Raw genomic sequence first — 17,785 nt, 5'->3', positions numbered from 1 at the left:
AACAGCTTTATCGAGTAGAGCAGACCTGACTTGTAGCTGCTAATTTCATGTTGGTGCTCAGTGCCTCAATGTGGCTGTGACCCATGTGAGTCTAGCTGCAGTCTGGCGATTTTGCATGTCAAGAGTGCTTTAGTGCTATCATTCCTTGATAAACGTGAAATATCTGTTGAAAACTGAGACGATTTGAAGTTGACTATATCCCTCAGACAATTTTGGAAGCTATCAGTTCAGTTCTTCTGTTGCCTCCTCTTTAAATTTGATCTTACTTTTCAGGAGTCTTTTAGCAATTACTTCAAATTTTTACTTTAGAAGACATATTGTTTTGCAGTCAACTATGGTTCTGTTGTCTGTCTGAAATTTTCCTACAGAATATGATTTCTTCCAAAGTGTTCATTTGTGAAAGTAGTCCATTTCTTTTTTACCAGCAACACTGGTAGAAATTTAGCAGACCCCAGAGGTGAGTCCTGTCCCACATTACTTTGGTATAAATCTGAAAGTTCGCTTGCTTACCATGGGCAGTGAAGGAGCACCACTAAAGAGAAAAGACTGAGCATCAGCTGCATAGGAAACCCTTGGCATCGAGATTCTGTGCTATTGTGAGTTTAACTCCTTAGTACTGCAGTGAGCATCATTCAAGTGGAGATGGTCATCATCCCCTGTCTTAGAAGTGTCTGCAGTTTAACATTTGGGTATATACAGTACTTGCCCCCTAGTTCAATAAACGTACATGCAATTCATTTTTTAAGTATGAGGAGTCTTGCTGGCTGGAAGTTAAGGTTATCCATGTCTGCAAGTGTTTGTACAACTGAGGCTGGAATCCTCTTCATCCCCAGAGTAAAACTGCCTGAGATGCAATGTATCACCAAGTCATAAGGTGGATATGCTGGATGCTGTCGTGTTAAGAACAGGACTGCGTGGGTTACTTCTTCTGGGTGTTTCCATTAGACATGGGAAACCATGGATGCATTTTAGCATTTCAGATTTGGGCTGCCTCTCTGACTGGCTGCAGCTCTCGTCACGGATGAGGAATGGAGAGTCGCTGTGATGGCCCAGTCAAAACCCCCCAGGTGATGGGGAATCTCTTTAGGCATTCGGTATTCAAAGTGTGAAATAGGAGTCCAGCACATCTCTTACCACCACCCCCAGTTTACCCCAAGCAACCAGACTTAATGCAGATGTAATTCCCGTGATATGTCAGGGCAGGGTTTGACCCTCCAATTTAATAGCCTCATGTGTCTGTGAGTAATTAAAAATAAGTAGTAAGGTAAAGTGAAGGAGTATGCTTATGTAATTAAAATTGTGATGGTCTGTATGTTGCCCTGCTGTGATACCATGTTAACATCTCTTCCAGTGTTTCATGCTTTTTTATAAATACAGGCTTTTGAAGCTGGGTGACTGGGTGACAATCCCAGCTTCTGATGACAGAGAAGGGCTGTTTCTAACTTCTGTAGTTGCTGGAAGAAGGTCATGAAAATGTTGCTTCTTTTTCTGCAACTCAAAACAGAGATGGGAAGAGAAAGTTTTTTTAAAAAGTAACATGAGCTTTCACACCAGCCGCTTGGCTGACTTTTGACTTTTTAAGTGCCTGGGGCTGGCAATAAAAGGATTAGGGGGTGCAGCAACCATCTGGCTCTCAAAGCAGGAGGTGCTCCCTTGCAAACTGAGAGGCTGCCTTGTGAGAGAGATGTCCAAATTTTGCTTGGCTTTGTTGTGTCCCCACTCCCATCCATGTGTCTGCCTCCCCACCTCAGTGCACCGAAAATAGTTTGTTTGCAAATCTTGCAAACAACGTCACCTTTTGAACCAGTGAGTATGGGACGGGTAAAAGGACTAAAAACAGGTGTAGCATTAAAGATGTATTGACTGGCGTCTGCTTGCAGCACACATCAGCCTTGCGTTACACGAGGCAAAAAGTGAATATGTTTTTCCTAGGGATTTGTGTGTGCATCTGTGTTCGTTCCCTCCCTTTCTGGAGATTCAACAGGCAGCTTTGTGGGTCCCCTAACACTGCCATAGGGTGGGCACTTATGGAAAATGCAGTTGACAATACCAGTCATGACAGTATCAATACCTTTGTATTAGGCATTTGTGCTGTGTGTTCAGTAAAACACAAAGATTTTGCTTGTGGTGTGTTTTAGTAGTGGCGGCAAAATCCAAATGCAACGCATCGCTGAGAAAAAGAGGGAGTTTGCATCATTCGCAAAGGCATTTTTCCCCCCTTTAGAACATTAGGTTTTTTATACATGCAGGTATGGAAATTAAGTGTTAAGTCGTATTTGTAACAGAGCCATTAATGCAACAGCGTGTGGGGTGGCACAGAGTGGATGTCGCTCCCAAGCCTCCCTGGGACACAAAGCCCCCATTGCGAGGGAAGGCAAAGCAGCTGCTGGCGGTGGCTGAATTTCTCCATAGCCCCCGTCCAGCCACTTTTTAAAACACGAGTTGTTCTCATTTTTGTTCGGTGCTATTGACCATGGAAGGAGGGAGGGCTGTGGTGTTTTCCTGTATGAATTTTAGCCCCAATACCAAAGGAAAGGGTTGGAAGGTGTTTCGCTGTCGAAGGGTGAGTGCCAGGGAAGCATTTGGCCGCACGGCTCTGCAGCAGCTCAGCACAGAAGGGCTGTTGCACCTACAAAGGAGCCTCCCACCTCTGCTTCAGAAAAGAAATTAAAGGAAGAATAGCAACGTTTTGGTTTAGACATTTTGCCTTTTAAAGGAGGGAGATAGAAGCTAATCTATCAATATTCTTGAAGCTACCTTATTAACAAGTCTGAGTTATCACTGGCACACAGTGTTTTGTTCTAAGCATAAAGGTGCTGGTGGAAAAGTTAAGCTAGATATCTTTAATTGACTTCTGAGTCTGTGCTTTCCTGAAATGACTTTTGAGAAGTCATTTATTTGCAAAGTTGAACATGGGGCATGATTAAAGCCTGTTAATAAATACCAACATTTCCTCTGATTTACGGTTGCTCAGGGCTTGATCTTACTGTCATTTCTACCAGCTGAAGATCTTCAGGTCTTTATATAAACCATTGACTCTATCTACAAGATCCCACCTTCTGAACTTCTTGCAGAATAGTAAGCACTGTACCTCAGCTGTGCAAATGACTGTGCAGGACACTCAGCTGGTGGGTTAAAGTGAATTCTTGGGCTGAAGAATTAAGTGGTATATTTACATGTGGGGTTATTTTGGTATCAGGTTTGCTGGCATTTTGCAGTGTAGTGATTAGCACCATCTTGAATGTTTCCAGGGATGGGGCATCTGCACCTTCTCTATCAACCATCTTGCGTAGCTTTGTGTGGCTGTGGCTGGTTTACCTCAAAGCGTGGGGGGAGCACGGGTGACTCGAAGGGTTCTGATATAGAAGGAGCGGATTCCTGATGCTCCCAGGGGAAGGAACACACTCATCCGTATTCACAGGTTTTCATGGCTGAGTGGATAGGGTTATCTGTGTTCTAAGTGAAAAATGATGCCGAAAGAACTGCATGCAAACTAAGGGAAACTTATTTCAGAGAAGCAGAAATTTGGGGGTTGAGTTCACAGATGAAAATATTTCTGCTGTTCAGAACTACAGCAAACAGAAGCTCTTTGAAATACAGCTCATTGAAGATTTGAGGTTCCATTGATGAACTTCCATCCCTGTCCGTAGTAGATGAATTGTCACTACACTAAAAATTAAATGTTTTCTGCCTTTCTGATTTCGGGGTTTTGTGGGTTTTTTTGTTTGTTTGTTTTCTAAAACTGTATCACACCACTCTATTTGTGTATCTTCAATATTTGGGATTATCTATGGGGACTGTAAATTCAGTCGCTAAAGAAACAAAATAGCCAAGTTTGTAGCTGTTGAGCTGTTGGCTGCCTGTGCTGCTTTCTGTCATTTCTTCCTGCACAGCAATGGCCTGCGAATATACGAGAAATGGAAAGAGAGCGCTGATCGGACTAAATGGCTGTAAACGTTGTGTTTATGGAAATTATAGGGTGTAGTTACCCCTTTGTTTCCATCCTGTAGATATATTTTTATGTGTTCTGAACTGCTGATGTCCTTTAAGACATTGTGTAGCCAGTTGCTTGCAGTTGTGCGTTGCAGATTCATAAATTTGCCCTTTTTTACTTCCCCTGACATCTCTTACCATTGCTATTAAAATCCTTGTTTTGAACCTGCTCATTTTAGATGCCAGACCAGTTTGATCAGACAGTGGTGCTTAACCAGCTGCGCTATTCTGGGATGCTGGAGACAGTCAGGATTCGGAGGGCTGGCTTCCCGGTCCGCAGGCCCTTTCAAGACTTTTATAAAAGGTAAACACGCTGACTTATGCACTTCAGATGTGTCATGGGTGCCAAATCAACATTCCCATGTTGAGGGATAAAGTGAAAATCTAATGACAAAAAAAAAAAATCATATGGCAAAAATAGAACTTGTGTCTTAAATGAAGTAATAAATATTCTTTGATTGCCAGGTATAAAGTTCTCATGAGAAACTTAACTCTGCCTGAAGATTTAAATGAGAAATGTGCCGTCCTGCTTCGTCTGTATGACAACACAAGCACTGAATGGCAGCTTGGAAAAAATAAGGTAAAATAATCTGGCTGTGCATATTGTGGGGATGGTGCTTACACGAAGCTGAGGGGACAGGATTTAGTCTGCACAGCTGCAGAGATGTAGTTGTAATGGTAATTACTTCTGGCCTTAAAGGAAGTTGTGCGTGGCTGTTGGTGCTCTTGAAACCCTTATAGCAACAATTAATGGTCGTGCTGAGGAATTTGCTGTCTAAGGCACTCAGACACTGACTGGGGATTTCACTCACGGAGAAAGAGTTCATGTGAATTTTCTACCACTGCTCACAAGCAATAGTGCTGGGGAGGATCAGAACTTAAACCATGGTAGCTGGATTTTATTGTTTTTAGAAGTATTGAGCATGTGAGATAACACTTTGTTCTGCTGGGAGCTCCACTCACGCTAGAAAACCCACCTACATGGTACCCACTCAGTGGCTGAAATCAGGAGTAGGAATTTTAGCCAATGTTCATGTGGCAGAGTTGAGCTCTAAGTGTGTTTGCTGTCCTACTCTGAGGATCTTTTTCAGAGGTACATTAGACCTCAATGTGCGTCCTACCAGACAGCCTTAAAATTGCCCACAACTTTCTTGTCTTAAAAAAAAAAAATCAAAGTATTTTAATTAAAATAATGGAACTTTGAGAAATAAAACAATCCAGGTGTTTTTGCATGCTCATTTTGCCAGTTTGATTTTGGACAACAGCTGTGTGCAGAGCTTCCCTCCTTGCGAATTTGTGCTCTTAGATTTAACGAATTATGTGAAAGTATTGTGTACCCAGGAAAAGAATCCCCATTGCAGGATCTGAGGTTTCCTAAATGTTAAAAACACCTGGTGCAAAGGACCAGAGAGTGGATTGCAAACATGAGGCCATCACTGCCAAGGATCAGCCCCCAGGCTTCTGCAGATGGCTTTCTCCTCTGTTTTTTTCTGGGTAACTCTAGTTGGTGCTCCCAGGGCTTCTGTAGTGGAGAGAGAATGAAAAACAGATCCTAAAGGAAAGTTTGCTGAATTATGTGCTACATGTGCAGTTTTTCTGTCAAATGTTAGATCTGTGAAAAAACTCTCTCATTACCATAAGGTAGCAAAAATATTTTGTAAAATCTGATTGATTTCTGTGTGAAACGACCTTCATCCTTATCCTCTTCACCCCACAACTGCATAGTTTTGAACGTTTTCCTCCATTCCTCTGCATGCTTAAGGAGTATGGGAGATGCTACTGGGAAAGTTAAATTCATTATTTTACAGTCATTGTAAAAGATAGCATCTGAAATATTCTGATGGCAATTGAAGTCATCTTTCATCCCCTGTTTTCAGACACTGACTTACAAATAATACAGTGATAATGATCAGTGCTTTGCATTATACTTTCAGATGCAGAATATTAACAGTGTTTATGCACAGACCCCAGACAGTGCTGTGGCATCTTAATAGGGCCGGGGCTCACCCCCCCAGGAGCTGCCCGCACATTTATAAGAGTCTTAATAAACAGCTCATTGTAGAAGAGAACAAGAGGACATTGGTTTCAAGCTGAACATGGGATGGGGCACCGTCCTGCCCGTGTTATTTAAAAGGGGCGATAACAACATTGCAATGATTTAGCTTCAGTGTGAATTCTTCTTGTCTTTCACATCTCAAGCTGCAATGCACCTGCTCAGGAAAAGGCATTAGCCTGAGCTTAACGTGTGCTTAATGTCCATTTTTCTTCAGGAAGTAGCTGGATGCCTTTCTGAAGCAGAATTTTGTTGTGTTTTTAAAGCCTGTGCGTGTAGAGCGAATAGATTGCCCACTAAGTGAAAGAATTAGAAAGAGTTGCCCAGTGCAGCTCAGATACCAGAACTGTGGGACTTTCTGTGAGCTTTCTTATGTTCCGCAGTGTTGAGTAATTGATGGTAAAATGTAATCCCTTTCTAGCTACATTCAAAACTCACAACTGTGTCTCTCCTCAGGAGTGCTGCTGCTTTGGCTTTGATGATGGGCTTTTTCTCCCCTAAACACAGAGGGAAAACTTTTTTCTACACTCCAAAAGTCTGGTTTGGGGTGGTTTTTTTTTTGTTTGTTTGTTTGTTTGTTTGTTTTTCAGGGAAAAAACCCAAACTTTTCAAGGAAACATTGCTGTCTTTGCTCTTTGTCTTTGCTCCCTCAGCAGAGCCTACGCTATCCATGCACTTTTAATCACCACATTGTGGTGTGCAACCTGGTCTCATCCCAGATAGTCCCAGTGTCACTGAACCGGCTGTTTCCAGCTGCTAAGTAATTTGGGTCGTATTTCAGCCTCTCAAATCAGCAAGTTCATGCTAGGTCCTACACATTTTTTGTCTTGTCTTACTCTTTGGTGGGAAAGCCAGTTTAATGAATCTAGTAACCGTCTTGCTTTTGGAAAAACCCTGCTTCTAATTAGAATTTCCATTCCTGTAATCAGGCTCTTCCCACTGAACCCCCAAGTTAGAGGATCGCCTGCAGATATTTTCTTTTAAGAGGAATATGTTTTGGGTTGTTTTTATTCTCTGTTGAGGAAATGGTGTATTTGTCTCTGAATTCAAAGCTGAGGCTTGTTGCTCAGACTCACATTGGCAGCACCTTGGCTGTCCTTTATCTGTGATGCTCCCCACAAGTTGTTAACCCAGAAGTTTTCTTCTGTAGGTGTTTCTCCGGGAGTCCTTGGAACACAAGTTGGAGAAACAGCGAGAGGTGGAAGTCACCAAGGCAGCAATGATTATCCGAGCACACATCTTAGGTTATGCAGCCCGGTAAGTGACTAGATGAGAATATTAGTGATCAAGCTTTGGAATAAATGGGTTGGGTGTCATGGAGTTAAATCCTTCCAGCACAATTCTTAACTTTTCCTTGGGACCAGGCATCCAAATCCTGTAAGTGGCTTTGGAAAATACCAGCTGGTATCTTTGCCAGACCCGTGAATAAAACAAAATGGAGTTTGAATTGTTTTAATATAATCAATGGGACAGTGTGGAAGTTTGGAGGTCAGCCAGCATCCATGTAATTGAATCATGGCATTAGATCCATAGTAGGATCTCCAGCTGGATGGCACCTAGTGGAGCTGCCCCAAGTTACCAGCTGAGATTCAGCTTTATCTTTGTAAGAAAAGAGAAGACAAATAAAACTAACCAGTTTGGTTCTTAAAGAACCATGACATTGGATAACTGATGAATGTTTCGTTTGTTTACCTGGCTTCATGCATTATGTATTAGGTGGAATTGCTCATCCCATCTGCTTATTTCTCTGCTTTTCCTACAAATCAGATGAGGACAGTTTAAAGAAACTTGTTTGCATAATGAGGTAGTTTCTCTTCATGTGTATATTAGTCCTGTCCTTATATCCTGACCAGTATGTTACTGAAAAACTATATTCCTTTTTTAATGACAGAGCTATTCTGCTGTTCGTGATCTTTCTTTTCAGAGACGAGGGATGACTGTCTCTAAATTCTTGCTCTGCGTGTGTGCACACACACAGAGCTGTCCTTTTAGCATCTCCTTGTCAGAGTCACAGGAACATGTAAAGCAAGTAATGTGTATTTCCTTAATGAGGACACAGACAGCACTGTCATAGAAATGAGAGAATCTCTTTCCTCTCCTAGGGAGGAGAGTGGGAATGAGAACAGACCTAGAAATAATAAATTGTTTTGCTACCATTATTGCAGGTCACCATGGCAAGACTGCTCGCCACTGCTGCTTAGTTCCTTGTTTCCTTATAAATTTACCTATTATTATTATTATTATTATTATTATTATTATTATTATTATTATTATTATTATTATTATTATTATTATTATTATTATTATTATTCCTTCTTCCAGGAAGCGATATAGAAAGGTTCTCTACTATGTGGTTGTGATACAGAAGAACTACAGAGCATTCAGTGGTAGGAAAAGGTTCCTGTGCCTGAAGAAAGCAGCCATAATCTTTCAGAAGCAGCGGCGAGGCCAGCTTGCTCGACGTGTTTACAAGGAGCGACTAGAGGAGAAGCGGAGACAGGAGGAGGAAAGGAGAAAAGAAGAGGAAGAAAGGTGCAGAAATGTCTGACATCACTTTCCTGTCTGTGCCACATTAGGTTTTGGTCTGAATAGCCTTTATTTCAGGCTATTCTTGATCAAGTGACTTTGGAAACCTTTGCTTCTTTTGCTAAAAGAAGCATGTAGCTGTCATCATATTCACAAATATGTCCTTGGTTACCTTATTTTTGGCTGTCTTTTCCATGTGATCTCTCTAAGCTGAGCTATTGCCCTACAAAGGTATGTGATGAGCTTATGTTGAGCTTGATTTACTAACCTATTTTCTTGCCTCGCTTTTAGGGAAAGACAAAGACAAGAAGCAGAGCGTCTTGCCCAGCAGGTAAATGATATTCTTAATGTTTTCAGCCATCCTGTTTATTTGAGCATCTCAACCCAGCCATTAAAAAAATAAAAGGCATCTGTGGCATTTAAGTTAAACTTATTACAGGAGTTGGCAGATAAAGCCAAAGGAAACTTAATACAGTTGTTTGCATGGAAATTTCTTTCACCTCATGCTTCATTTGATTTCTGGCAAGGATTGAACTTTTTGCATGTACTTGAGCTGTCCAGTATCTGTAAGCAAATGTAATCATAATTTCATTTTTTTTTTCTTTTTTCTTTCTGATGTAGGGATAAGGGTCCTTTTAAATGAACAGTGTGGTGGAAGCATAGTGCTTTAGAAATAAATTTTAAAAATAAATATTGCACTGGGGGGCTTTATTTTATTATTTTCTTTATATGCAGGCTGAAGAAGAGAGAAAGAAACAGGAACTGGCTGCCATTCAGAAAGCCCAGAAGGAGGCAGAGCTGAAGCAAGAGGTGGAGAAGCAGAAAGAAAGCAGGCAGGTGGAAGAAATCCTGCGTCTGGAAAAAGAAATTGAAGACCTGCAGCGTGTGAAGAAGCAGCAGGAGCTGTCCTTGACAGAGGCTTCATTACAGAGGCTGCAGCAGCTTCGAGACGAGGAGCTCCGGCGGCTCGAGGACGAAGCGTGTCGAGCAGCCCAGGAGTTCCTGGAATCTCTGAACTTTGATGAGATTGATGAATGTGTCCGAAACATTGAGAGGTCTCTCTCTGTGGGCAACGGGTATCCCGCTGAGCTGACTGAACAGACTGGAAATGCCTGCAGTGAGAAGCCCAATTTTAACTTCAGCCAGCCGTATCCTGAGGAGGAGGTAGATGAGGGCTTTGAAGCTGATGATGATGCATTTAAGGATTCGCCCAACCCCAGTGAGCATGGCCATTCTGATCAAAGGACCAGTGGCATCAGAACAAGCGATGATTCCTCAGAAGAGGATCCCTATATGAACGATACGGTGGTGCCAACAATTCCTGCTGCTGGCAACACCATGCTTATACCTCCTGCCCATGACACAGTCAGTCTCCACAACTCTTCCAGTGGTGAATCCACGTACTGCATGCCAGAAAATGTATCATGTAGACCCCCAAATTCTGTGGAACTTATTTCTCCAGATGGAGACTACGATTATGACCAAGACGATTATGAAGATGGTGCTATTACTTCAGGTAGCAGCGTGACCTTCTCCAATTCGCACAGTAGCCAGTGGTCACCGGACTACCGATGCTCAGTGGGGACCTACAATAGCTCTGGAGCATATCGGTTTAGCTCTGAAGGAGCTCAGTCCTCTGTAAGTATCATTGTTTTTATTATCTAATAATTGATATATGCTTTCTGATTACTTTTTTTCCCACTGTGCAGCTGTGGAGTGACCGTAGCTGTTCTTGCAAATGTCTGCGCTGTGTAGTTTGACTCGCTTAGACCGTGTATAGACGTAGCTGTCTGTTGCCATCTAGATGCCACTGGGGTGAGTGCGTTAGTTAGGGATGGCTCTGATGCTGCTTGCAGTCCCAGGCTTGTGCAAGGATGTGGTTCCGTCTGTTTTAATGCAGAACCGCACGGTATTTGGTGAGGAGCTCAGTGCGAGGCCTTGGATGCTCTTCATCAGCAAAATTGCTCTCTGTGTGCAGGGGCACCAGGTAGCATGGTGGGGAATTGTTATCAGAAAAAACAGCTTCAGTTATGCGTGCAAGTTGCAGCAGCACAGAATAACCTGCTTGGAGAAGTCCCTGAATTACCAGGTGTATTTTGAGATTACTTGGAGGATAAGTTTCACATGATGGCAAATCTTAAAATTATTGAGGCAGACACTTATACCGTGGAGCTCTTTCTCGGTGCTGTTTATTGAGTATACTGTGGGCTTCACTCCTACAAATATTTGTTGGAAGAATATGGTTGCCTCTGCCACTCACAGAATACTTCTGTCAGACTCTGTGACAGGGAGAGCGAGAAAGTATTTCAGCAACGCTGACTTATTTAGAAGGAAAAAGCCAACACTAAAATATCTATTACAGTTGAGGTAATAAAAAAACAGTCAAAGAGCCATCGTGGTTGCTGGGTTAAGTTGACAGTTCTTGCCTAAGAGGAAAATGCTTTTAGCTTCTCTGTTGAGGACTCCTGCCTGTTGCATGACTCAGGGTGTGTGTCAGATAAGGAACAGAAATTCTGATTATTTGGGGTGAGGGTGGAGGAAAGCTCTTACCACAGCTTCTGGAATATGTTTCTTTCTCAAGGCTTTTGTAAACTGTTGCCCACAACGCTTCGATGACGGAGGGAGGTAACACAATGTAACATGCCCTGGCCATGCTCTTGCAAAGGGATGACTTTCCTGAGCAGCGATAAAGCTGTTTCATAGATTTCTTACATGACATCAAGGCCAGTGTGTAATCAAACAGTTCAATCTGCAAGTTACCACAAGGTACTCCTTCCTTTGTTAGCTGGATGAAAAATGAGGAATTATGTGCTTCCAGTGCATCATAAAATGTTTTAAATGAAGACTTCTAAACCAATTTTATCTAGAGTCCGTCCTGAGAGATTATTTCACCTTTATTTACTTTATTCTGTAGTTTGAAGACAGCGAAGAAGATTTTGACTCCAGATTTGATACAGATGATGAACTTTCCTACCGGAGGGATTCAGTCTATAGCTGTGTCAGCCTGCCCTACTTTCACAGCTTTCTGTACATGAAAGGTATTGGGTGAATCAAAATTCGCTAAATATAAAAAATAACTAAAAATGTTTATTATACCTTGAGCTCAAATTTCTGTAGAGTTAAGCTATTTTCTTGTTTTTCAAAGGGTTGTGGAAAAGTAACTTAATTTGAGCTGCTCTCAAATTAAATTATTTGCTTTAGATGCCTTCCATCTAGCAGTGTTCTTCCCTCTGCAAAGGAACACCAACATTTTCAGCTGACTCTCTTTCATTTTACACCTTTGCTGGCTCGTAAACAATGGAATCTCTGGTATAAAGAGAGTAAAATAACTCACAAAGTCAAATTGTACCGAATTTTGAGGAAAGCTGATTCATGCGCCTTTTAACATAGACCACATTCCACATTGCAGATCGGTTTTAATGAGCACTCGACTTATTTTTCTGATCAGTCAAATTTCATTTTGGATCCAAAAGACACAAAGAAGGAAATGTATAGCAAGGGGATCTGGGGGACACGGCAAGAGTATACACAGGAGATGTGTAGTTAAGATTCTTGTTTTATGTTCTGATAACTGATAGTAAATTATCATCTAGGTGAATCCTTGTGTGGTAGCCATCACTGCAGCATAACTTATTTTCCTGGAATAGGAACAGTGATGAATGTACACAAACTTATGTTTGTGAGAAAAAATGATGTACACAGCTGTCACTAGCACAACTTTCACCCTCTGACATAGTTCGCAATAAGTTTTTGTGGAATTACAGGAGTAAATTGGTTTGGTTAAGGCTTTTATGACTGTGGTGTAACTACGGTGCAAGGTGTATTGTCTACCGTAACAAAGCTCACAAGAATTTCAGGCATTAAAACCACACTTTGGCAAGACTGAGCTCACACTGGTGTATTTCCTGCTCTTTAAGTACAGCTTGTCCAGGTTTTGTGGTTTTGAGTTGAACATTGTTACTTCCTAATAACCATAAGTATTTCAGAAAACTGGAGAGAGGAAAGAGTTTAACACTAAACCTTTCTTAAATTATTATTGAAATGCATTGAAAACAGTGTTGAAGATCTGTTTTGTTATATGCAATATGAATTTTTAATAATCTATTATTTACTATATGTGTTATGTATAAGTATATATAGTTTTATATATAAGTTACATATTTATTATGTGGAGATTTATTGTAATTTATAGTTTTAAGGGTTTTTAGATTGCCAACAGTATTGGTGGCCTTAAGGATGCGCAAAAATGAGATCTTTGGCTTTGTGGTTTACAGCAGAGACTCAGTTTAACTGCAGCATCGCTGGTCAGCATCTTCCAGCGTTGGTTTGGTCACCGCTTCTGTTTTGTAATATAATTGTTTGTCTTAACGATGTATAAACCCACATCTGTCTGTCTTGCCAGGTGGCTTAATAAACACATGGAAGCGGCGCTGGTGTGTCCTGAAGGATGAGACCTTCCTGTGGTTTCGTTCCAAGCAGGAAGCACTTAAGCAGGGTTGGCTTCACAAAAAGGGGGGTGGATCATCCACGCTTTCCAGAAGGAACTGGAAGAAACGATGGTTTGTTCTCAGACAGTCCAGGTTGATGTACTTTGAAAACGACAGTGAAGAAAAGCTAAAGGGCTCCATTGATGTCCGGACAGCCAAGTACGTTTATATGTGTTCATATATTAGCCATAGTTCCTCCTAAATACTTCTTGAGGCTTAATCTAGGAAGACGTTGAGTGCCCTGCCTTCAAGTTGTGTGAATGCAAACATGAGAGTGTGTGTGATGAAGTTATTGAAAGCAAGTGTTGTCCTTACTTGGCTCTCTCCTGTGTCTGCAGAGTGCTCCAGAGCTGAGCCGGTGCCAAATACTTCAGAAAACTGCTGCTGTAATGAACCCATCTATGCTTTCTCCCAGACTAGAGGCCCTACTTAGACTGTAATGATTCCCAAGGCAATTTGGGGCATGTTGCCAAGTCCATAGCTGCAGGCAGACCTAGAATGGAGAGGGTGGAATTAATACGCCCTGAATATATTTAAGTTAACATGGGTCAAAGCTGTATCTTCTGTATGCATTTACATTTTTTTTTTTCATGTTTGAAGTAATTGTGGTGATAAAGTCTTTAAAAAAAAATAGAATTACTCAACTTAACTTAGTAACTTATGTCTTGCTAACAAAAGTTCCTTACGCCTTAAAATTTTATGCTTGCTGAAGCATGCATCGAAGAGATTTTCTGAGGAATAGTATTTTTCCTGCGAAAAAGTCACTAGGCTTTATGAACTTATGGATTATCTATCTAATTTAAAAATTAGAGTTTGCTAATGTTGGTAGTCTCATTCCTGGATAAAAATGTGCCTAGGTTTTCTTCCAAGGTAGAGCAAAATAGAAATGGCTTTAACGCTTGATTCCACGCTGCTCCTTGCAATTTGCAAGTATCTGTTTTATTTTGTTAATTTAACAGAGTACTTAAACTAAATTGAAAGTTTAGATTAATCTTTTGTTTGGAAGTCCTGGCTGGAGTCTGATTTCAAGCAGCATGAACAGAATACTTTCAGTGAGCTTCCTGACTTGCTCTTGTAAAACCAATGGGCTGCTGGCTCTCAAGTAAATCTCGGAATATAGACTGAAGTTCCTACCACCATTTTTTTTGTTTAAACTGAATTTGAATCTGTCTCATGTACCATACCATTTATTTAGCATGTTTTTCTAATATGTTTAAACCTTCACTTTTTGTTGTCGCCACATTATTTCATTGACTGTGCCCTATAGAAGTTCTTTGCTGAACGTACCTTAAAAACTATGAGGTAAAGGTTGTTGAAACTAACTTGAAATGTAGGTTCAATCAACAACTTGTAAAATAGCTAAAAGAAAGGATATTTGTATTTAAAGAGCTATATGTTGTGAGAAATAAGCCATAGCTTTTCTAGGAAGCTTCAATATTCGCTGAATGCATTCCTGCCATATCGTGTGACTTACATATTTCACAACTCCATGTAAAGGACCCCGTTCAAATTAAATGAATCTTAGGCTGATTCATTAGGGAGGTGTTCTGTTGGACACTGATAGTGGGAGGGGAGGAAACCAAATTAAAAAAAATAGGACAGAATTATAGCTTTTTGCTTTAATAGTAGAGAAATCATCCTCCTGAGTCTGTTAAGCAGAGCTCACGCATAATGTTTATACGATAGGGATTTATGAGAATAGTATAGGCGATGAAGAAGTATGGCTAATTAAGGAAATAATAAGCTTCAGACAAGTACAGTAAAACAGAAAAAACAGAATCAAGTTGGCTTCTTAAACTTCGTGAAAACCTGAAGTAAAACTTAAATTACTCCTTAAAAATCTTGTGCTTTGTGATCCATATTTGTTTAATATATCAATATTTAGATGTCCAAACTACAAATTGGGAAGATGTAACTTTTCAGCAGGTGTGTGCTCAGCTTTTTCTGGAAGTCACGTTTGGAATTGTCTTTCTCTAGTGACTCACAACCACACAGAATCACTAATCCAGGTTTTGTTTGCTCTTTGGTTTTAATCTTAAAGAGCTTTCTTTCTAACACTCAAAAAACTACTTGGGTATGCAATCATTTCAGAAATATATCTTTTTCTTAAGCCAGTTATCCTTGTCTCTTGAGGTTTCATAATACTTTTTCTTTAGTTCTTGTTAAAAAAGATAACAGAATAGTCAACTTGGTATAGTGACACTTGTAGTAGTTTGAGTATTTTTACCATATAGGCAGGAAACACAACAACCGTAGTTTGGTGAATTAATACTGTCTGATAAATGACATTGTGAATCTTGCAAATGAACCTGATTAAGGTTGACTGCTGTTATTTTAAGTATCAGTAGGTTGTGACCCTCTCAGCAGAACAGAATTTTCAAAATGTTGATGATCTCTAATGGTCAATCTTGGCATTTGCTTCTTTACAGAGAGATTGTTGATAATACGGGCAAAGAAAATGGTATTGATCTAATAATGGGCGACAGGACATACCATTTAATTGCTGAGTCTCCTGAGGATGCAAGGTATGAAAATCACTAGGCCTTTTTCTTTTCTTTTTTGTTTGTTTGGTTTGGTCTTTCGAGGGGGTTTTGGGAGTGTTTTTTATTCTTTTTTTAACCTCTGTGCCATTCTGGCTTGTGCTTGACATTAATTTGTTTGCCCACTGTCACAAAATATTCAAACACATTGTATTTAACACTTTTTCTAAAGAAAATCTCATGGCAGACCATCACTGGAAAGAGTCAGACTGCCAATGAAAATTTGCCTAGAATTTGGCTGTTATCCATTTATTACTAGCAACTTTCTGAAATACAGCGTGTATGTAGAAAGGCGTCATCAGCCATTGATGCTTGTCTTGTGCTTTACCCTGCTGTGCTTATCTGCATAGATTAAATCAGTATTTAAGACGCTGTAATCTGACAAAAATAATGTATTATTCTTTAGGGTTGGGATCTGCTTGCCTAAGCAGAGCCTAAAATTTTTTCAGGTAAAAGTTGTAATGTGGTCACTGGCTTTTAGGGTGAAGGTGTGTTCATGAATAAGAAGAGGGTGCCACGGCGTGTTTCCCTTTCTGCTGATTTAGAAAGGGTCTTGCTTTTGTTGCTGAAGGATCCATATCAAACTGGAGGGAGAGGTTGGTAGGTACAGAGCAAGCTTGACTTGTCAGATCAGATCTTTAAAAAAAAAAAATCCCTACACTGCAGTTCATGCGAGATAATCATATGCTTGCCCTAAAAATCAAGCATTTAAATAAAGTGAACTTAGTAATCACAGCTTATTACCCACTGCCTTGCTGCCCCAAGGCCAGAACACAGGATGCCTATGTCAACATCACTTGAACTCGTTTTGCTCTGAAGCCTTGAAGCTGCTTGGTATTCTGTTCTTTTTAAAGGTATAATACCTTCCTATATCACAGGACCCTTAGTTTAAATTTAGCAACGCTTGCAGTGCAGAATCATTCTTCATTTTTTATACATCCTTAAAATTACCCATGAAATAAGTATGAGCTTTCCCAGTACTCATTGTTAAGATTCTTGTGTGATGTGAGTATATTTTAAAATGAAGGCTTAGCTAAACTCTCTTCTGCTAGACTTGCGTACATGCCCTAGGGACCAATAAGAAATTATCAGCATAAAGACTTGTCTGGTGTCATGTACCTCTCTCATTTTTTTCTTAAACATGGAGGAGGAGACACTATATGCTATTGTTGTATATAGTACACATTGCACACCATCCATATTAAATACATTGTATTCCATGTTTCCTTCTTCTCAGTCTTTCCAGAAAACTTTAATGAGGGACATGTGTAAGGATTTGCAAATGGGATGAAGTCAAAGCCTCGCTAATGTTTGGCATTGTTGAAAGTGAAGTACAAAATTATCAGACTGTTTTGGTTCTGGACCTGCTATTGAAAAAATATTTTGTACACTGTCTAGATCACAATCCAAAGTTGCTTTTTGTTCCAATTATGGGAAAAAGCAAGAGAAACCTGACACCCCCCCAAAAAAGAGGAATTACTATTTTGATCATGGAAGTGTATTTGAGGAAAGATGTAATGCTTCAGTGGGCAGCTGCTGCTGAGGATTTAAACCTTTCAAACCCTCCATCTGTCTTCTTCCCTGTTGCTGGGTTCTAGGACTCAGCTGAAATGCAAAGGAGGTCCTGAGAGGGAAGAAAGCAAAAGGAGAGTAAAATCTGCCTTGGTCTCCTGCAAAGTGGCATGATTAATTTCTTTTTCATTGTTTACACAAAGATTACATTAAATTCTGAAAACTCCGAGTTCTTTAAAATCCAATAATGTATTATTACTAACTGTGCATGCAGTGCTGTGAAGTCTTTTTTGGTTTCAAATAGAAGGTTGATATTTAAAAACATTTGCAATTTCTGAGCCCGAAAATGGAAGCTGAATTGAATTTCTGGGAATCTTTTGGTAGATGAGGTTTAATTTTCTTCAGCTGGTGGTTCCTTCTCTCTAGATGACCCTTCCCTTGTTTGGAGGGGTTTTCAGTGACCTTGTTTTAAATCCAGCCAAGTGAAGTGTTAAGCACAACCTTTCTGTGGATATCGCTGAGCCTTAACAGAAGAACCAGAACTAAGTATGTTCTCATCTTCTCTATTGTCTGGCACTCTACATCTTTGTTTTTCTTTGTGCCTTGCACTGTTTCTAATGAAAGCCTAAGCTGTTAGAACTGATTTAGAGGGCAGTGGTACTGCTTGACAGACA

The 17,785-nt window shown here is 40.4% G+C and overlaps 1 protein-coding gene across 1 annotated transcript in view; it reads left to right on the top strand.

Annotated features, from left to right (window-relative positions):
- The window catches only part of MYO10 (myosin X), a 161,850-nt gene that overhangs the window by 125,511 nt on the left and 18,554 nt on the right, over window positions 1-17,785 (top strand). Inside the window, 9 exon segments of the mRNA XM_082047078.1 lie at window positions 4,173-4,297; window positions 4,459-4,573; window positions 7,197-7,303; window positions 8,369-8,578; window positions 8,864-8,903; window positions 9,308-10,210; window positions 11,487-11,610; window positions 12,975-13,218; window positions 15,489-15,584. Of these exon segments, the coding sequence (XP_081903204.1) occupies window positions 4,173-4,297; window positions 4,459-4,573; window positions 7,197-7,303; window positions 8,369-8,578; window positions 8,864-8,903; window positions 9,308-10,210; window positions 11,487-11,610; window positions 12,975-13,218; window positions 15,489-15,584 (1,964 nt within the window).

The sequence above is a fragment of the Streptopelia decaocto genome (genome assembly GCF_964273445.1).
Source record: "Streptopelia decaocto genome assembly, chromosome: 2".
Taxonomy (NCBI): Eukaryota; Metazoa; Chordata; class Aves; order Columbiformes; family Columbidae; genus Streptopelia; species Streptopelia decaocto.
The sequence above is the reverse complement of the archived record's forward strand: the minus strand, read 5'-3'. Positions and strand labels throughout refer to the sequence as shown.